A 21,692-nucleotide genomic window follows, 5' to 3' on the forward strand; every position below is an offset into this window, starting at 1 on the left:
CTGTATGAGTGCTATCAGGTCCGGGGTAGGGTTCTGGCTAGTGGTTCTAAACTCAAGTTGTTCTTCTTGTTGTTGTTTTTAATCTACCTACCTTATGTCCATTTTGACTTTTTCAAATGATAAAGCTGTTGAAAGGATGCCCCAGGTTAAACCCTGAGAAGAAATAGGTATTTGCGGGCACCATTGGCTCTAGTTTAAAAAGCAAAATCTCTTGGAAGACAATTCAGGAACATATATCAACATTTACAATGTATACACCCATTGGTCCTTCACTTCTATCTCTAGGCATTTATCTTACAAAAATATTTACAAATAGACAAATATATGTACACGAATGTTTGCTAAAATATCATTTGTAGCAATAAAAAAATGGAAAAAAGTTTTTAAATGTGATAATTCCATATTCACATGGAGTTTTGAAAGTGAAATTCATGTTGGTTAAGTTTTCTGGTGGAAAACTCCTTTCTGGTCATGAATGATTACTTGTTCCAGTTCTCTCTGATATTCATGTACCTGGAGACTCAACCATATGAGGAAGTTTAAATTATGTAGAAGGCATAACTCATTGATATCTCTGGCTTTAGCAAGATTTACTGGTGCTTATTTGAATAATGCAAGATTCTCTTTTAATGTTGAGACAATTGTGTATCTTGACCTTCCAAAGCTTCCATATCCATAATTGCCAATTAGCACCCTGATTTGGCAAATCACTGGCCACTTCAGTTCACCAATTAAATGACTCAAAGCCAGTAAAACAGTCTGAGACAAATTTTGTTTTGTTGGTCTACAGGCCAATTTCACAGCAGTAGCTGAGCTGGCATACTGCAAATTGGAGACTTTCAGACATTGGCAGAGTCCATTTTGATTTAATACAATGGTTTTCCAGTACAACCAAAAAGGCCATGAGCATCTCAGCATAATTTAGAGGCTGTACCATTTAGGAGACAGCTCATGTGATAGCATTTAATCAAAATCAACAACTTCGGGCTTCATTACCCTATAATTCTTATTAACTTTATACTTCTTTTTTACATCTTCTGCCTCACAGCCAAAGATCAGTCCTCTCAAGGGGATCAAGAGAAAGACCCACCAAAGAGCCACCCTTACTCTGTGGAGACCCCATATGGCTTTCATTTAGACCTGGACTTCTTGAAGTATGTGGATGACATCGAGAAAGGAAACACCATCAAAAGGATTCCTATCCACAGAAGGGCCAAGCAGGCCAAGTTTAGTACTTTGCCCCGAAACTTCAGCCTTCCTGACAGCGGAGTTCGACCCCATGCTGCTCTTCCCTACCAAAACTGGTCCCCGGTGGTGACCAGGCAGACATCGTTGGGGACAGAGCAGCGAGCCCAGTCGCTGCCACCCGGTGATTCTTCCCACGCTGCAGGCAGCGGGAGTGAGGTGAGCTACCACCGCAAGGCCCTGCTGGCGGAGACTGCCAGACAGTTGAAGGCTACTCCTCCTGAGGATGCTGAGCTCACCTCTGGGAGTGGACGGCCCCAGCTTTTGAGAGCATCCAGCATGCCAGCCACGCTGCTGCAAAACAAGGCCTCCGAGGAGCCAAGCGTAAACTCAGCTTCACCACCGTCTCTCACCTTCCCTCCACTTCAGGGTGAAGGCAGTGTCTGTGATGGCACCTTTGGCCCTGCAGAAGGATTTGCAGATTTTTATAGCTCCAGCCCACGAGCATCAACCCAACTGAAAGTCAGAGACTTTGGAGAATTGGTGCCAGGGATTCCGGAGTTGGTCCAGGAGGGGCCGGAGCATCCAGAGGGCAAAGAGGGAGCTCCAAATCACCTCTCTCTCCCAGGTTTGCCTTCTTCTTCCCGGAATGCATTTGTAGTTCTAGAGGATGCCGAAGATGAACGTGAAACCAGAAAAGCAGAAGTGGTGGTCACCCCTAGCTCGCCAACACCAAGCCCCCCACCCATGCCATCCCCCATCCCTGAGAATGAACTCCCCCTGGAGGAAATTGAGCTCAACATCAGTGAGATTCCACCCCCACCACCTGTAGAGGTGGACATGAGAAGCATTGGCATCAGGGTAACAGAAGAAAGCCTGGGCATTGCCAGGGTGGATCCCAGCAGTATCTCCAGCCTAAAGCAGCAGGTCACAGCCCTTGAAAGTAAGTTGTCTGGGAGAACAGAGGAGCTGGCCCAGGTCAGAGCTGCCCTCCAGGACCAGGAAATGGAAATCAGGACCAGGGAACAAAGGATTCAAGAGCTAGAGTGCACTGTAGCCCAACTAGAAGAAAAGCTTAGCCAGGAGGATGCCAAACACGCTCAGGGCCAGACTGATGCCATGGTGAACACTGACCCCCTCCATGGACCGTTGAACAAAGAGTTATGTGACAAGAACATTGGGGTCAATCTTCTGGGTATCACTGAATCTGAGAGTTGGGGGGCCAGAGGAGAGGAAAATGGCCTCCTGTTATGGCAAGGCAGGCACAAACAGGGAGAGCAGAGCCCAGCAGAATGTGTGCTTCCCCAGCTGTCACTGCCAAAAGGACCCCAGACGGTTCTCACTTCCTCTCTAGATAGCTGCCCCTCCACTGAACTCAGGATTGAAGAAGGAGGCTCTGAGCAGGAGGAAGGGCTACAGGAAGGAACAAAAGATCTGGCCAGGGAAGCAGGAGGCTCTTCAGGGAGCAGCAGAAAGAGTCCCTCTGTAGGGAGGGAGGAGACCAGTTCAGAGCTCCCAGAGAAGGAGCACCCAGAAAGACCAGCAAGCTCACCCACAGATGCAACTATTGGGCAATATGTTAAGAAGATCCAGGAGCTCTTGCAAGAACAGTGGAGCTGCCTGGAGCACGGGTACCCAGAGCTGGCCAGTGCCATCAAGCAACCTGCCTCCAAGCTCAGCAGCATCCAGAGCCAGCTGCTGAGCTCCCTCAACCTACTGCTGTCTGCTTACTCGGCCCAGGCTCCACCTCCGAAGGAGCCCCCAGCCCCTTCTTCCTCCCCACTGCAGGGTAAATACTGGTTCTCAAGGCAGGGAGTCATTTCTCCTTTACATGCCAAGTCAGAGAGAAAATGGTTTTTAATTTGCATGAGTATGTTTTAAAAAATAGTTAAGTACCTCTAAGAATCTGGTGGAATAAAAGTTAATTTATGTAACAATGGAAGCTTGATACCTCTACTCTCATCCTTGCTCTGAGATTGGAACTAGCTGTAGGGCCAGCATATACAGCTGTACAGATGGTGCAGGGCGCTTAGATGCCCAGACAGGAGGGCAAATGGCAGCTGAAATCCAGCCCAACTCCATTTGTCAACCCATGTGTCTGTTGTACCCATCCATCCAGGGAGGGGTGGGCATGGAGGTTGCCTGTTTCTCATTTGCATGGCACAAAATCAATGTCTAGGGCAAGAAGGAGCCTGGCTAGATGTGTTCTGCTCCTCACTTGGCCTCCCCTCCATTTCCTGGGCTTTTGCATTCCAGTGTTGTTCTCTGGTTTTCACAGAGCAGAGGCTTTCTCTGGCTTGGTTTTAGGGGGACATTATATTGAAATCAACAATAGTTCACTGAATACTTCCCCGTGTGTGTGTGTGTGTGTGTGTATGTATGTGTGTGTGTGTGTGTGTGTGTGTGTGAGTGGGGGCGGTGGAGAGAGCGAGAGCAAGAGAGCAAGAGCAAGAGCTGCTCACATGTGCCAATCTGCCCTTTGGCTGAGCTGTACTACTTTTCCTAACAGATCATACATGCCTCTCTCTTGAGTGATGTGGATACACATTTTGCTTTGCTCAACAGGCAGTTCAGAGTCTGCTTCCTGCCATAGATCACATGAGTTGGTTGCTTTCTCATTACCTCGGTGCTGGTTCTAGTCTCTCGCATTGGGACATGCCTCCCGTAACTTTGAGCACAGCAAAAGAGCATTTGTTCTCTTGCTCATTGGCCACCAAGCCTGCCTCCACACCAGAAGTGTTGACTGCATGTGAGCCAAGAAGGACTACTGAGGTGCCCTTGAGCAGAAGTGGGGTGCTGGACCAAGAGTGGGAGACCTGAGTTCTCCTCCTGCTATGTCTTTCATTGACCACAGGCTCTTGAGTGAGCCTGAGCCTCAGATTTCCTGGCCATAAAATAGGAGCACAATGGCACTCACTCCAAAAGCTCTTTCTGTGAGAGCTCCAGCCACTCTAACTCTCCTCCACACGTAGAGTGGCATTATTTACAGGGGCAGGTCTACCAACCTGGACCAGAAAGCTGGGTCACCCCCAAACATTTGATTTCCATCAACTGGCGTCTCTGTCCCTTTCTGCCGCATCCCCCACCCTCATCCTGGATCCCCTTAAAGCAAGCTCCTGGTTTTGCTGCATTCTGGGGCATCCCCCAGGTCATTCTAACCTGTGATGTTGTGTTTGCCTAGAGATCTCCCCGTCGACCAGCCTTAAATCCATAATGAAAAAGAAAGACTATGGCTTCCGTGCAGGAGGTAATGGGACCAAAAAGAACCTTCAGTTTGTTGGGGTTAACGGTGGGTAAGCATCGCTCGTGAAGCTCAGACCGCCTTCCTTGCCGCCTCTCCCGCTGCTGTCCTTAGCGCTCTCTTTTCATAGGGGGATGCATCTGGTTTTCATTCTTGTTCAAGGGAGTTCATCTCAATGGCCCTTTAAAATTCCATCTCGGGTTTGCATGTGTGTGGCTCCTTGCCAGCTGTTGTGGTCTGTTGGAACCTCTGCTTTTAATATGTCTCGGCTTTGGTCTCCCCCCGGGACCAGGATTCCAGGTGGCTTCCGGGAATTTGGGGGCCACGTGGGCCCTTTAAGGAAGGGATTTAACCAGAAGCACAACATTGAAACTGGTACAAACTCTGTTAATTTGTTGAGCTTCAAATTCAATTCATTTTATTCTTTCTTTCCTTAACTAACTTCAAACCAAGCCAAGTGTTTTGGAAAAAAGAAGACCAACCATTATCTATTGACTCAGAACAAAGTTTTATATATTCTAGAGACTAGAACATTTTCTAAATCATTCATTCAACAAACATTTATTAAATGCTGACCATGGTTCCAGGTTTTGTTTTATGAATTAAAAAAATCAAATAAATCATGGTCCCCACCTTTAGGTCACAGATGAGTAGGGATAAGACAACAAGTAAAGAGAAAATGACAGCATACTAAGACACTATTAGAAAAGAAGCATAAGGTGCTATCGAAGCCCAAGGAAAGGCACTCACCCAGACAAATGGTAGATCAGGGAGACTTTCCAGAAGATGTCGAGTTCCTGCTAATTCGGCTCACTCCAGAAGGGAAGACATAAAATGCAACCTGAATGATGTCATTGTTGCAGATGCTGTAGAAAATTGTCAGGAATGATGAAATGAGATGTCCTGGGAGAGTTGCTATTCCCACCTCTGCTAATGGCTGGCACTGTGGCCTGAGAGAAGCTATTTTGTTTTGAGCTTTCACTAGTTTGTGTACAGAGAAGGGGTATCATCCTAATCTTAAAGCCTAAAGCAGATTGTGTTAATCTCCTGCTTAACACCCTCCTCCAATGATTCCCACTCAGAACCAAAACCTGGAAAGCACAGCTCATTGCTCCAGCCTGCCTTGTCTCCTGCTGCTGGCTCCTGTCTTTCTTCCCTCAAACACGCTGAGCTTAGGTCCATCGTGGGGCCTTTGCATTTCCGCCTGCTTGAAATGCACTTTTCCCAGATATTCCTTGTTATTTGCCACTTCAGTACTGTGGTTCTAAACCTTGGCTGCATATTGGAAATACATGGAGAACTCTGAAAAATATATTTATACCTGGGTCTCATCAGGAATTCTGATTCAGTTAATCTGGGGTGCAGTGCAAGTACTGGGAATTTTAAACATCCTATGTCATTTCAATGTACAACCAAAGGTAAAAACTTCAGCTTTAAATAAAGTAACCTCTCCTCACGTGATTTACCCCATTGTCCTTTGAAATTTTATTCATTGTTTTTATCACTATCTGCATATATTATTTGTTTACACATTTGTTTCCTGCCTAGCATTTAGAACAGGGACTGGCACACAGTAGATGCTTAATAAATTTCTGTTGAATGAATGAATGAACATCTAAGTCAAGTTTTATTGAAGCAATTTTAAGATGAAGACTGCTTGGTAAATGTCATATGTCCCTCTACTGTCTTAGTCACAAAAGTAGATGAGGAAATAACTGGGGTTTAAGCAAGACAGGAATACCAAGGAGCAGGCTGGGTTTGCAAATTCAGCGAACAGAGGATGTGCTTACAGCAGCTACCATTCAGAGACGCTTTAGGAGTTCGGGAGAAACAGTGGCCTTTGGTTTCCCTGGCTGTGTCCAGTGGTATCAGAACTAGAAATGCTCATCTTAACACCATCATCCCCTATCAGGGGCTCCTTTGACCATTGGCAGTGGGGTCATTAAGTCTCCTAGGATTTCCTCCATGGTTTCTCCTAGACTGATTTCTCAATAGGTTCACTTATGATTGAGCATAAGGATCACTGCCAGAAATGGGGGAGGGACATAAGCCAACTGACCCATGGGATCACTTTTGCTGTTCCAAGCAATACTTTAAACAGGCTGCAGATGAGAATGACAGATACTGATGTTCAGAATTCCCAGTGGTTCATTGTAGCCCACAGAACTCCTGCTGGAAGTAGAGACAAATGATTTCACTCCTTGTTAGGTATAAGCTAAGCCAGAGCAGGAATAACAGAGAAGATTTTTCAGAGAAATAATAATAATAATAAACTAAAAAATTAAAAAGAACAGACATAATCAAAACAAAACAAATATTTGTCAGACAATTTGGAGACTACTTAGAATGGGGGTGAGAGGAATGTATGCTTAGGTTTGTTCCCCTTTCATCAGCAAACATTAGGATTTCAGAAGCAAATGCTTTCATGAGAAATTTGGATTGTGTCTTCCTGGATTATATGAATGTATTGACCCGTTAGGGGACTGGCTGTTTGTGTGTTCATTGCAAAGAGCTTATTTAATGATATTTTCTTCCCAAATGGCCTCCAGAGTCAGAGCCAGAGCTCTTTACAGTATGCTTCTCTGACACTGAAGTTCCTGAGCAGCCCTTTTACCCAGCCTTTAGGTGTGGAGAATGGAGGATGTGATTAGCTGGCTCTCATTAGGGTTGACATGGGTATTGCACAGCAAGGACACAGCAAGTGACCTTTGTCTCCTCCCCCAGCTATGAGACCACCTCAAGTGAGGAGACCAGTGGTGAAGACAGCTCTCCTGAAGACCTGTCTGACAGCGAAGCTGAGAAGAAATGTGACAGCCCAGAGCACAGGCAGGGCAATGATGCCCATGCCAGTGATGAGGCTGGGCAGAGCCTCCCTGAGGACACCCACAATGCAGGCCGGCAAAGTGGGCCTGTGGAAGAGGTCTCCCATCCCAAGGTTGAGAGGTGAGTCACATGGGTACAAATGAGCACTCCTTTTCCTCTGAGAAAGGGCAAGGGCATTTCGTCGCCATTTCATTCAATCATTTATTCGTTCATTTACCTATTCATTCACTAATATTTACTGATTTTCTGTTGTATGGCAGGCATTGTGCATTGGCTGAACTAAGCAGATGTGATTATTACTTCATGGAATATACTGTCATAGGTAGAGCCCTACATATAAAGCTAACATATATCTATCACATAAAATGTGAGAGGCTTTACATGTATTATTTTACAGTTCTTTAAACAATACTACAAGGTAATCATTATATAGTCCCCACTTTACAGTTGTGGAAACAGAGGCTTAGAGACTTAAGTAACACAGCTAGCAGAGCAAGGATTCTGTCCCAGGTCTTTCTTTATCACAAGCTTTTCTGTCTGTCCCATTGGCCACACTGATACAAGCCAACTCTGTTAAAGTGGTGTGATGCAAAAAGCATAGCCTTTGCAGTTGGACATACCTGGATTCAAATCCTGCCTTTGTCACTGATAATAGTAACCATACAAGTTTGATCTGAGGGTAAACGAGGAAAAGTATGTGAACAGTGTCTAGCATATAACAGGCTCTCAATAAATGTTAGAAATCAAAATAATAATTATCATTACATTATGATCACCATCCCCAGGTTGTTTCTAGGGGAGTGATGAGCAGTAAGCAGGAGCTCATTAACAAACAGCTCCACACAACAGCTCCAGCATAGCAGCACTATAAGGACGTGTTGAGTAAGTGTGGTTTCCCCAAGGCTGTTGGAAGCCAATAGGTCCCAATTTAGGCATCTCAGTGCTGAAACACGGCCTTTATACTAATACGAGAAGAGTGGAAGAATGTGTATCTCTATGGACACCCCAGCTTAATCAATTCTCATTATATTGATTATATTAGCATTTATGTGTTCTTCATGGAAGAATAACTTGAAGAAATTTACTGGTATGGATTGGGCTCCTGGGATTCTTCAGATCACCCACACAGAAAATTTTTGGTCCAAAGTCAGAAAGACAAATCTTGCTCTCCCAGTATGTCAACAATTGCAGTTAGGTCCATGGATCGTGGAATGCTTTGGTTATCTGCCCCGTCCCCTAAAAACAGCAAGATGAAAAGAGCAGTGTGCTTGACTCACTCTCCAGAAAAGTCCAAAAGCCAAGACTCACTCTCCAGAAAAGTCCAAAAGCCAAAGAATGGCCCTTATCTTGGGAAATTGCCAAATTTGGGGGTTCAAGGTGCTGAGAAGTGATACAGGGGAGTGAAACCCAGGTAGAGAAAAACCTTCTCTTTTAGCAACATGTGAAACTGATACATATGTATGTTTTTTCTTTAGATATAAACCCTCAGAAGAATTTCTTAAGGCATGCCAGGCATTGAGCCAACATCTGCCAGAAATTGGAACCACCACCGACCAACTCTTGGTACTCTGATTTTTCATTGTCATGTAAAGATTTCCATATTGTTTAAGCAGTTAGCTCCAGCTGGGTAATTTGGTCCCTTGCCTGGGGCAGGCTGTGCGAGTATTCAGGAGTCCCTCTCCTCTGGGCACCCTGTCATTTGTCTCAACTCTGCTGCCTAAGGTGATTGATTATACTGAGCAAGCAGAACCAATCGATACACCCAAGAAAGCAGGGAAGCCTTTTCCAAACCTTATTAGCTATTGGCCCCTGAGTGTCTGTCATAAAAGTCTGTTTGTGGCTTAGGCTTAAAATTGCCTTATGGTTTGGAAGACCGTTTGTAAAGTAGAAAGAGCATGTGCAGTGGGAACTGTGAGTTCTATATCCAGAACCATCATCTGTGAGATTTTGGGCAAATTGGGTCCCCTCTCAGGGCCTCAGCTTCCTCAGTGACTCAGTGAGGTCCTTGGTGGGTAAGACATTTTTCTCACCTTCAATCCCTGACATTTAATTCTGTAATCTTTATTTTTTTGTTTTTTTAATGTAGCTATGGGTGTAGGGACCAGAAGCAAGAAAATCCATTTGTTTGCTCCTTAACACTGTCATTACCAATGAAATTTAAACAATATAATTATTGGATTCTACTTTCAATCAGGAGATTACTGGTACAGACACAGTTTCCCAAGTTATAAGAGGACCAGTAAGCCCCAAAGTATAACAACCTATAAGCCATTTTAAAACCTATTTTGATCTCCTTAAAGAAGACTCCTAGGAATAAAAGAGATCAATTCAGCAGGCCTTAATTTTTTTTTTTTTTTTTTTTTGCATGGGCAGGCATCTGGAAACGAACCCGGGTCTCCGCCATGGCAGGGAAGAACTCTGCCTGCTGAACCACTGTGGCCCAACCAATATTTTTGCAACCTATTTTCACTATTTTATCTTAGCTAATTTGGCAAATAATTGTTCCCAGATTGTTAAAGAACTAATATGCCATGTGGATGTTGATGGAAATTCCTGCTTCTTATTCTTAAATGAATTAAAGAACTAAGATATTTCTTAGCCCTTCATTTAAAATCTACCTATGTGTTCTTTCAATATTAGGATCTTTCTCCAGATTCTTTTGGTGATTTCATGGTTAAAGGAGATATTCTAATATATAAAAGTGTTTTGGCTACAAAAGATTCCACTGCTACTGCCTTAGAAAATGTGTATAATGCAAGCACTATATCAAACCCATGTTATGATCAAAGCAGAAGATTGCCACCTGCCTTAGAGACAGAGGGGGTTGTAGGAGGACCTTACTCTGTAGAGCTGGGGAAGTAAGGAAGCCTGATATTATTTTGCCCCCATTTTACAGATGATGTAAAGAAGGTTCCAAAAGGTTTTATGACTTCCAACATCCCACAGCTGAGCCAGGGCTTAAACCCTGGTCACATTGATTTAGCGACTCCAAATCCAGTATTCTTCCTAGTACAAAAATACATTTCCTTTTATCAAAATGAGTGTGACATCATGTATAATAATGACATCCCATAAGTTTCTCCTCTGCTTTAGGTAAATAATCCAAATATGTTTCCTTTTAAACATTTAGGTTATGTCATACAGAGTTGATGTCATTGGCTCTGAAACTCTCCTTGCTCATGGTTCCAGAGAAGCTGAATTCCACAGATAGTGGGGTCCCGCCATGGGTTGTTAAAACTGTTCACTCTGGAGGTCCTTGCAACATTTAGTGGTCAAAAAATAATTCAAGCACACCTGCTTGGGTTTCATTTTAAACATAAATTAAATAGTTTTTTTGTCTTAGCTTTCAGTATGCATTTTTCCCATTAGTAGAATGTTGTGACTTTCCAACTAGATCTTGTGTGTTAAAAACACACAAAAGCCCCAGTTACAGTCTGAATTGAGGTTGGGACATAGGCCAGCTGTGTAAGTATGAAGGAGATTCTGTGCATACAGGAGATGCGATCTAAACGTGACAGTGAATTCCAACTGTGGTCTAAAAAATGCTTTGTTACTGGTTATTGTACTATCTTCCCAATCTCCCTTTCTACTTTTCTGCCTAATGTGGGGACTGATCACATAGGTACAAAATATGTTTTTACATCACAACCCCACCAGCTCCACCAGTTATGAACCCTTAAGGAATAAATCACATGGAGAGTTGCAGAGAGCTAAAGGGACACAGGTGGAAGCCTCCAACGCTGCCTTTTTTTTCTAATGGAAACTAACCCTCCATCTGAGGCACTCCAAGCCAGGTAACCTTCTGAAATTAAAACCTTTTGATGTTTCAGAGGCAAAGTTTGAATACCATCAATCAGGAGTGGTTTCGTGTCTCCAGCCGGAAGTCATCCAGCCCTGCTGTGGTGGCCGCCTATCTCCGGGGGGTCCAGCCCCAATCGCCCCACTTGCTAAAGCTGCTTGTCAACTTGGCTGATGGCAATGGAAACACAGCGCTTCACTACAGTGTGTCCCACTCCAACTTCTCCATCGTGAAGCTGCTGCTGGAGACAGGTCAGAAAGGGCTGCATCCCTGAAGGGTAATTCTTGTATGATGCTTCTTTCCAGCAAAGAAATTCTTTTTTGAATCAATATTTTTTTATTAATTTTTAAATTAAAAAAATATATTACAAGAAAGAAACATAAACATTCCTAACATATGATCATTCCATTCTACATATATAATCAGTAATTCACAATATCATCACATAGTTCCAGCAAAAAAATTCTTTACTGTTTAAGTTCCTCCTGATATCGAGGAAACTGAGCTAGACCATCTTGCCTTTAATAGGTCTTTTATTTTTTACAACACCCTTGTGATGTAAGTATTATTATCATTATTTTATAATTGAGGAAACTGAGGCTCAGAGAATTATAAAACCTGTTCAAATCACAGTGACGGTAAGTGGTATTATTATCCTTATTTTATAGTTGAGGAAACTGAGGCTCAGAGAATTATAAAACCTGTTCAGGTCACAGTTACAGTAAGTGGTAGGTTTTGAGCACCAATCAATCTGACTCCAGAGCTATACCACACACTATAAGAAAGGCCATGTTTTAACATCTTTATAAGATACTTTTTAGCCAAGTCCTGGGCTCTATTTAACCACGTCAATTCATTCATCCCTCACCAGACATTTATTGATGCCTGCATATAAGGTCTGCTCTGACTACTACAAGGGATCCAAAGGGAGCCAGATAGCTCTCTGTTCCCAAGAGCTTAGAACCGAATTATCAGGGTGGAGAAGGATGATGGCTCATAAGAGAGGTACAGAATGTGGTTTAGGGACTCAGAAGTGAGATCGTGTCTAGTTTTGGGAGCAGGATAGGTACACTGAAATGGAAGTGGAGTCACAGCATGGAGACTTTGAATGCCAGCCTGAGTAGGTTGAACCCTGTTTGGAAGATGCCAGGAAGTCAGTGCAGCTTTATGAGTAAGGGAACACCATAACCAGGGGAGTTCACTGAGAAGATTAATTTGGCAGTAGGGATAAGTTAGTGGAAAGAACAGGAGCAGGAGGTGGGCAAACCAGACAGGAGGCCACTGCAAAGGTCCACAGAAAGGGGCAGCAGGAGCTGCAGTAGGTGAGGATAGTAGGAATGGAAGAGTGAGACAGCCACTCGGTACTTAGTGACCAACTGACTATGAGGGGCAAAGGTAACGGGACTCCAAGCTCACTGATATGTCAAACACATGTGGCTGAAAAGATAGTGTTCTAGTTTGCTAGCTGCCAGAATGCAATATACCAGAAATGGAACGGGTTTTAACAAGGGGAATTTAATAAGTTGCTAGTTTACAGTTCTAAGGCCGAGAAAATGTCCCAATTAAAACAAGTCTATAGAAATGTCCAATCAAAGGCATCCAGGGAAAGATACCTTGGTTCAAGAAGGCTGATGAAGTTCAGGGTTTCTCTCTCAAGTGAGAAGGCACATGGTGAACATAGTCAGGGCCTCTCTCTCGGCTGGAAGGGCATATGGCGAATACAGCATCATCTGCTAGCTTTCTCTCCTGGCTTCTGGTTTCATGAAGCTCCCCAGGAGGCATTTTCCTTCTTCATCTCCAAAGGTCACAGGCTGGTGGACTCTCTTCTTCATGGTGCTGCAGCATTCTCTGCTCTCTCTGAATCTCTCATTCTCCAAAATATTTCCTCTTTTATAGGACTCCAATAAACCAATCAAGACTCACCCAAATGGGTGGAGACATGTCGTTCCTTAATCCGGTTTAACAACCACTCTTGACTAAATCACATCATCCAGGGAGATGATCTGATTACAGTTTCAGACATACAGTATTGAATAGAGATTATTCTACCTTTATGAAATGATATTTTGATTAAAACATGACTTTTCTAGGGGGCATACTTCCTTTCAAACCAGCACAGATGGTGATTCTGTGAAAGGAGGAGAAAAAGCAAAAGCAGGGATAACATAAAGGATATATTTAATTTGGGGCAGACTTTGAGTTTCCTGTGGGTCCTCCAGGTGGAAATGTCCAGAATGCTATTGAGAATTCTAGATCCAACTTCAGCTGACAGAGGTTTGAGCAGGGCTAGTTTGGACATAGTCAGTGGAGACCATTAGGGAATGAATGTAAATGGAGAAGGGAAAAGGTTGGAGAAGGAAGCCCTGTGGAATCCCATTTGGAGGGAAGGAAGAAAAAATCAATGATGGAGACACAGAGGGAGAAGTAAGAGAAATGACTGGATAGTACTTGTGGGGAAGCCAATGAAGAGAAGAATATTTCAAGAAGAAAAGGGGATTGTCCACTTGTTCAAATACTGCAAGGTTCCTGAAGGATGAAACCCAGGCTTGGCAGATGATAGGGGCACAGTTGTTGATAACTTCAGGGACAACTCTTTCAGAAGGATATCGGGAGGAAAGAAGTGAATGCATATGGGGCTGGGAAGGCAATGATATAGTGCTGTGGCTGAAAGAGGCAGGAGAGGGTACAGAGAGTAGTTTTTATGTCTCTGCACATGTCCAGTGGCTGAGAAGAGGAATCCAGCAGGTGTCGTGGGGAGAGAGAGAGATTGATTTGAGATTCAGAAGACAGAAAATAATTGAAGGAGCAAGGACTTGGAGGAGCTGGTAAAAAATGAAATCCACAGCAGAGACAAATGAGGTCAGCTTAGACAAGATGCTAGATGATAAAGAGGCAAAAAAAAGGGGAGGCAGGGGTGTAAACCTTCCTGGCAACGTGGGACAGAAATCCCGGGATGAGCCAAGACCTGGCATCAAGGGATGGAGAGAGATTTCTTGACCAAAAGTGGGAAGAGAGAAATGAGACAAAGTTCCCATGGCTGAGAGATTTCAGAGTCAAGAGGTTATCCTGGAAGTTATTCTTATGCATTATATAGGTATCCTTTTTTGGATTATGTTATATTAGAGTGGCTAGAGGAAAGTACCTGAAACTGTTGAGCTGTGTTCCAGTGGACATGATTCTTGAAGACGATTGTATAACAGTATGGCTTTTACAATGAGACTATGTGACTATGAAAACCTTGTATCTGATGCTCCTTTTATCTAGGGTATGGACAGATGAGTGAAAGATATGGATGGAGAATGAACAAATAATGGAGAGAAAGATTAAAATAAATTGAGTAGATGGAAATACTAGTGGGAGGGTTAAGGTGTATGGTATAAATGAGTTTTTTATTTTTATTTCTTTTTCTGGAGTGATACAAATGTTCTGAAAAATGATCATGATGATGAATGCATAACTAAGTGATGATATTGTGAGCCATTGATTGTAAACCATGAATGGAATGTTCGTATGTTAAGATTTATCAATAAAAATATTTTAAAAAATAAAAGCAGGGAGGTCATTAGCGCATTAGAGAAATATTAAGGAGGAGAGAAGGAAAATAAAGGGCACTTGGCTTCAATGGCCTTGACCTCACTAAATCAAGAGAGGGATCAGGGTTGCAGAGATTGGAAAAGGTGGTTAGTAGTTGAACAAGGAACCTTTTGAGGATTGCTAAGCAGGCCGCCTGTGTCTGCTGAAGGGGACCAAGTAGTTAATAGCTGAGCTTTTCAGCAGCCTGGAAGTGACAATGTGATCAGGTAGGTGATGGGGCTGGCTGAGAGCATTTGGATTCTAGTTGACAATAATCTATGAGTTTAGGAAGGGCCATGTGAGGGTTACATAGGAGGCCACCTACAGAGGTATAACCGCCGCCCTTCCCCCACCAAGATCTCCACGTATTAAGTGCTCTTCTAAGCACTTGACATACACAATCTCATTTCATCCCTGTAACAACCCTCTTGCAAGCATTGTTATCCCTGTTTTATTGATGAGGAAAGTGACACTCAAAAAGTCTACAAACAGGTCCTAGATCATCCAATGACTAAGCATGTTGTGAGGGGTTTAAGGTCAATGTCATTGACTTACTTTTCCATTCCCAGCATCTGTGAATCTGAGCAGACACTAGATCTAGCACCATTATTTTAGGAAGCCTGAGTGGGAAGTTTGAATGGACATCGAGATATCTTAATTCAGGACCAAACAACTTCCTCCCAAATTATATCCCTCCACAACCTCCCATTGTTCTTATGATGAAAGGCAGCCCCCTCTGCCTGGGCTTCAGGGTTTCACAGGCCTTGGCTCCTCCAGCCTTTGTATGCCTACCATCATAAAGATAGAGGGTGACAGATCTGGGTTTGAATTCTGACTTAGCTCCTTATTAATTCCCCCTTCCCTCTTTTCCAGCCACACTGGCCTCAAACTTGCCAGGCTCTTTCCCTCCTTGGTCCTTTGTATTTTCTTTCTCTCTATCTAGACTCTTTTCCACAAAACTCTTCTCATGACTGGCTCCTTCCAACACTCGAATCACGCCCAAATGTTACCATCTCAGAGTTCTTCCTGGTGACTTCATGTAAAGTGACTGTCCCCATCTCTCTGGCTCTAGGGAGCAGGCTATTTTTTCTTAAGATGCTCTTTGCTGGTCATTTTTACCCAACAGAATGTAAACTCAGTCAAAGAAGGGCTTTTATCTACTTCTCATCCTTATCCCCACCCTTCCTGGCTCATAGTAAGTGGTGAGTGACTATATCTGTCAAATGAATGACTCCTGGGAGCTAGGTAAAATTCCAGTAACTTCAGTTCTCCAAAATTCTGCTAAGCAGACTTGTGACTGTTCGGCTGAACAAGATAGATGAAATACATAATGACGGCCGAAAGTTCTGATTGCTCCCTACATCATCAAAAGAAGAATAAATTACGGGTCTAACCTTGAGCAAATTTTATTCCATTTCAGTTTTTCATGGATAACATATAAGTGATAGCTCCACTGAGAAAGGCGCATAATTAAGGGAGCGTGGCCCTGTGTTCTGTTTATTGGGTTCATATTGGGGGTTTTCATTAGGAGAACATGAAAAAAAACAGCAGCTATTGCTTTTTGTTGTATCCCTGGGCACAATGTACATGTACATTACCATACACAATCCTTTCAGGGATTGTGAAATAGGTATGAATTACATCTTCCAACTGGGAAAGCTGAGACTTAGAGAGGGCAAGTAATGTGGTCAAGGTCACATAGTTAGCAAGGAGCTAAGTCAGAATTCAAACCAGACCTGTCACCCTTTATCTCTAAAATACCACGACTGGATGGCTTAAAGTAATAAAACTTATTTTCTCATAATTTTGGAGGCTACAAGTCCAAAATCACAGTATCAGAAGGGCTATGCTTCCTCTGAAGTTTGTAGGAAAAATCTACTAGATGCCTCTCTCCTGGTTTCTGGCAGTGACTGACAATCCCTGGGATTCCTTAGCCTGTGGCAGCATAAATCAATCTCTGGTTACACCCACGGCTGTCTTCCTTGCCTCTGTGTCCAAATTTTCTCTTTTTATAGGGACACCAGCCATACTGGATTAGGACCCACACTAACCCAGTTTGGCCTCATCTTTTTTTTTTTTCCTTAGGGCAGTGAACCATTTCTGTATGATACTGTACCAAATAAACCATTTTTTGCTTTAGTCTCACACATGTTAAAATTTTTAAATATTAATTGCCATCTATTTTCAACACCCTGCAGTATTGACATTCCTTTGTTCTTCCTCATGCAAAACTTTTAAAATTTGTACATTTAGTCACTATCATTATACACTACAGGCATTCCTAGATTATACCATCTCAGTCTTTATCGTATATCTTTCCTTCTGATTTCATTTATGCCCCCAGCCCTCCTCCCTCTATCATTCTCACATTCAGCTTCATTCAGTGTTCTAACATTATTGTATTACAGTTAGATAGTATTGTGCTATCCATTTCTGCATTTTTACAATCAGTCCCGTTGCACAATCTGTATTCCTTCAGTTCCAATTACCCAATATCTACCCTATTTCTATCTCCTGATGACCTCTGTTCTTAACTGAAATTCTCCAAGTTCATTCATTAACGTTAGTTCATATCGGTGAGACCATATAGTATTTGTTCTATTGTTTCTGGCTACTCTCACTCAGTATAATGTCCTTAAAGTCCATCCATGTTGTTACATAGTTCATAACTTGATTCTGTCTTACAGCTGCATAATATTCCATCATATGATATACCACAGTTTGTTTAGCCACTCGTCTGTTGATAGACATTTGGGCTGTTCCATCTCTTGGCAATTGTAAATAATGCTGCTGTAAACATTGGTGTGCAAATGTCCATTTGTGTCCTTGTCCTCATGTCCTCTGAGTAGATACCTAGTAATGGTATTGCCAGTCATATGGCAATTCTGTACTTAGCTTCCTGAGGGACCACCAAACTGCCTTCCAGAGTGGTTGCACCATTTGATATTCCCACCAACAGTGGATAAGTGTGACTCTTTCTCCACATCCTCTCCAGCACTTTTCATTTTCTGTTTTATTGATAATGGCCATTCTGGTGGGTATGAGATGATATCTCATTGTAGTTTTGATTTACATTTCCCTAATAGCCAGGGAAATTGAGCATCTTTTTATGTGCCTTTTGGCCATTTGTATTTCCTCTTCTGGGAAGTGTCTGTTCAGGTCTTTTGCCCATTTTGTAATTGGGTTGTCTGTCTTTTTGTTGTTGAGCTGAATAATCTCTTCATATATTCTAGATACTAGCCTTTTATCTGATACATCATTTCTAAATATTGTCTCCCATTGTATAGGCTGTATTTTTACTTTCTTGATGAAGTTCTTTGATTTGGCCTCATTTAGATATTTTCCAAAGATCTATTTCCAAATAAGGTCATATTCAGGAACTACAGTAAACATAAGTTTTAGGGGAACACAACTCAACAGTCTAAGCTTTTTCTGCTACTCCAAACTAGGTCTCAGGGTCACTGTGAGACTTTGGAAACACCTACTATGTGCATGAGAATCCAGCGATAAGTAACACACAGTCCTTGTCTTTAGTAACTCACAGATTTGTAGCATGTTTGAAAGTAGGCCAGGCCAGGGCAGATAATAGCCAACCTCAGATTTGGTTGTTATAATTTTCTGCTGATACTGGCCAAAAACCCAGTTCATAGTCATCCACCTTAAAGTGGTTTGGAAGCTTTTCTCCTTATCATACTGAAATAGCTAAGTAGCCACAAGCATAAAGTTTGAAGGCGGGTAGGGAGAAAATCCAAATGTACCATTACTTACTCTCATCTGTAGAAGAGGGTGTTGAGGATGGCAGATATTTCACATTCCCAAACTCAGACTCCTTTCTCAGGAAGTTGTTGTTGAACATCCAAAAAGCTCATTATAAGCTGTAAAGGGCTGTGAAGAAGTTATTCATTATTATTGAGTTTTCTAAATAATGGTGCCACCAGGTTCACCTCTACTGACTTTAGTGATCTTTTTTTTTTTTAACATTTTTATTGTGAAATATAACGTATAAACAAAAAAGCAATAAATTTCAAAGTACATTTTAACAAGTAGTTATAGAACAGATTTCAAAGTTTGGTATGGGTTTCAGTTCCACAATTTTAGGTTTTTCCTTCTAGCTGCTCCAAAGCACTAGAGAGTAAAAAGTAATATCTATGTAGTGATTCAGCTGTCATACTCATGTGTTAAATCCTAACTTCTCTGTTATAACTCCACCTTCTCCTTTGATCCTTCTCCTAATCTTTAGGGATATTTGGGTTATGCCCGTTTTATCTTTTTTCATGTTGAAAAGCGTTGTCCATAATATGGAGTAGGGGGATGGAACTGACTGATGCTCTTAGAGAGACTGGCACTTCTGGTTTCAGGACTTATTTGGCCTGAAGGTTTTAGGTTTCTGAAAAGTAAACTTGGTGTGTGTAACTTTTGTAGAAACTCAGATAGAGCCCTGGGTGTTCTTTAGGGTTAACAGGAAAGATGTTGATTGGGATTTGGCAAACCTTGCAATTAGCAATATCTAGCTGAAGCTTGCATAAGAGTAACCTCCAGAAAAGCCTCTGGACTCTATTTGAACTCTCTTAGCCACTGAAACATTATTTTGTTACATTTCTTTCCCCTCCTTTTGGTCAGGAAGACATTGTCAATCCCATGGTGCCAGGGCCAGGCTCATCCCTGGGAGTCATGTCCCACATTGCAAGGGAGACACAGACCCCTTGACTTCATGTCCCATGTAGGGGGTAGGGTAATGATTTTAATTGCAGAGTTGGGCTTAGAGAAAGAGAGGCCACATCTGAGCAACAAAAAAGGTCCTTAAGCTTCACAAGAACAAACCTCAAAATTAAGGGCTTGTCCTATTGACTTGTGAATCCCTAATGTTTAAAAGAGTATCTGGGGTTTCCCAGGTGAGAAAGTTTAATAGTTTCGTATTTTTTCTCCAGTCCCTCAAGCGACTTTGCCTATACTTTTTAATTATCTGCCCAACATACTCTGGGATATATCCGGGTATTACTTTAAGCTCTCCAGAATTACAAGCCCTCGTTACCATTCTGTACACCACATATCTGGGTTGTTTAAACGAACTATGGTGATCTGTTGTTTGTGCCGGTTGGATGTCCCTATAGAAAGGGGACATTGTGGAATTGGAGCATGCGCAGAAAACTCCCAGGGAAGTTTGGCTTTGCCTCCTAGGGTCTGCACTGGAGCATCTGCTGCAAGAGCCCTGGGTCCTCTGACCCCAAACAGGACAGTCCTGGGGAAGGAGTCAGACCTCCTTCTACGGAGCTACAAGTCATGTTTCTGAAGAGATGAAAGAGAACTGGTAACCTGAGGCTCACTTACACATCTGAAAAGCAAATAGAAAATAGTCATGAGGTGAAAGTGTAAAAGTCACTAGCAAAGCAGTGTAAATATTTGCTTCTTTATCAAGAGAATTCTGTGGTGATGAGTGAGATTATTATTTGTCAGATGGGGCTTGGGAGGAAGCCCTCCCAAATAATAAATAAGTCCAGGCGATTTTGCTGTATCCCCTGCTATCTTGGGGTTACTACAGCATTTTTTTCTGAAAAAATTATTTGGAGTGGGGTGGAGGGAATAGCAAATACATGTTGTATTTTTTTTCCCCAAACACGGAACTTGTAAGTAGCCCTAATTCACATTTTTCTTTCATAAAGCAGATTTGTTGCAATGAATAACTATCTTCATGAGCATGTAGCAACTTTAACAAAGATATAAGGAAAGAATACCATTCTGGACAATAATACTAATAATCGTTAACATTTATTGAGTGTTTACTATGGTGCTCAGCACTGTTCTGAGTGCTTTAAATATATTCTCATTAAATCCTCACAGTAACCTCATGAGGAAAATTCTATTTTTACCTCCATTTTTTAGAGAAGAGGAAATGGAAACACAGAGATGTTAAATGACTTGCTCTATTGAGTTAGTCTTATTACCCAAAAGGAACACATTTTTTTTTTGAATGTGCAAGAGTACAAGGAACAATTTGGTTTTCTATGCACTGCCATCTTTAAGTGGTGGGATCTTTTATATGGAAGATATCAATGGACACCTGATCCCCTATCTCACCTTTGTTGGAGATGGATGTGAATGCATATCCCCAAGGCTGCAGAACAGAAATTTCTTTTGAAGTCTCATTTAATACATCATCTAAAGAATATACCAATTTTTTCATTTTATTGTGAAATATATACTATATATATATGCATATACACACACATACATTTTCTTACTTGTTTTAATATAAACATTATGGTGTCCCCCCCCCCCCCTCTGTTTTTTAAACAGAATAGATGTTCCTGGAAGATGTCCCGTGTCTGTCCTGGTCAGGTCTCATGCCCCCTGTTTGCCTTGCTCTCCCTAGAGCTGTCTTGTTCCCTGCAGTTGGAAAAGTTGCTCTTATCAATTTGATTTTGTGCCAGGTGTTAGGGGAGGGTCAAAGAAATGTAAGAAGTCCCTGCCTTCAAAAGGTGAGGACCCTCTAGTGGGGGGCTTGAAATGTATCTAAAAAATTAACAAATGATATAAAATTACAAATGAAGTATGTCAAAGGAAGAGGTGATACTGATCATAAAACACTTGGGGGGGAGTCACCCCCGTAAGTTGGGACATCCTGGAGACCAGGAAGAGGAGGTCGTGGAAGTGACTGTCAAGTAGCAAATACTAATAATGGTCAATGATTGATTACTGACTGCTTTCCAAACACTCTTCTAAGAGTAACCTTATGAGTGGTGCTCTTACTACCCTCATTTTTACAGATGTGGAAGCTGAGGCGCACAGTAATTAAGCAACTTTACTCAGAGGCAGTCCAGTTCCAGGGTTGATCTGCTTCACTTCTACACCAAACTGCCTCTCAGACATAGAAGCTGAGAAGGTAGAGGTGAGGATCCTGACTAGGAGGTACAGTGTGGGCAAAAGCTAGGAGTGAGACAGTGGCAGGAGATGGGGATGTTCTCCATTTTGCCCTGGTCAAGTAGACTTCTGGGAAACAGTACGGGTAATAAGTTTGGAGAGACAGGTTGGAGTCCCAGAAATTCTGGTGTGGTAGGATGAGTGATGGCCTTT

General features: G+C 42.4%; 1 protein-coding gene and 1 long non-coding RNA gene across 5 annotated transcripts in view; one reads left to right on the plus strand and one right to left on the minus strand.

Annotated features, from left to right (window-relative positions):
* KANK4 (KN motif and ankyrin repeat domains 4) overlaps positions 1-21,692 on the plus strand; it is a 78,113-nt gene that overhangs the window by 43,905 nt on the left and 12,516 nt on the right. For all 4 annotated transcript variants that reach the window (XM_077149455.1, XM_077149456.1, XM_077149454.1 and 1 more), the window contains 5 exons: positions 1,049-2,974; positions 4,367-4,478; positions 7,151-7,369; positions 8,725-8,812; positions 11,080-11,299. In XM_077149455.1, coding sequence (XP_077005570.1) covers positions 1,049-2,974; positions 4,367-4,478; positions 7,151-7,369; positions 8,725-8,812; positions 11,080-11,299 — 2,565 coding nt within the window. The remainder of the gene's footprint in view (positions 1-1,048; positions 2,975-4,366; positions 4,479-7,150; positions 7,370-8,724; positions 8,813-11,079; positions 11,300-21,692) is intronic.
* The window catches only part of LOC143674136 (uncharacterized), a 37,793-nt gene that overhangs the window by 6,723 nt on the left and 9,378 nt on the right, over positions 1-21,692 (minus strand). The window contains exon 2 of the long non-coding RNA XR_013170880.1: positions 18,390-18,506. This is a non-coding gene — a long non-coding RNA (uncharacterized LOC143674136). The remainder of the gene's footprint in view (positions 1-18,389; positions 18,507-21,692) is intronic.

The sequence above is a fragment of the Tamandua tetradactyla genome, chromosome 2 (assembly GCF_023851605.1).
Source record: "Tamandua tetradactyla isolate mTamTet1 chromosome 2, mTamTet1.pri, whole genome shotgun sequence".
Taxonomy (NCBI): Eukaryota; Metazoa; Chordata; class Mammalia; order Pilosa; family Myrmecophagidae; genus Tamandua; species Tamandua tetradactyla.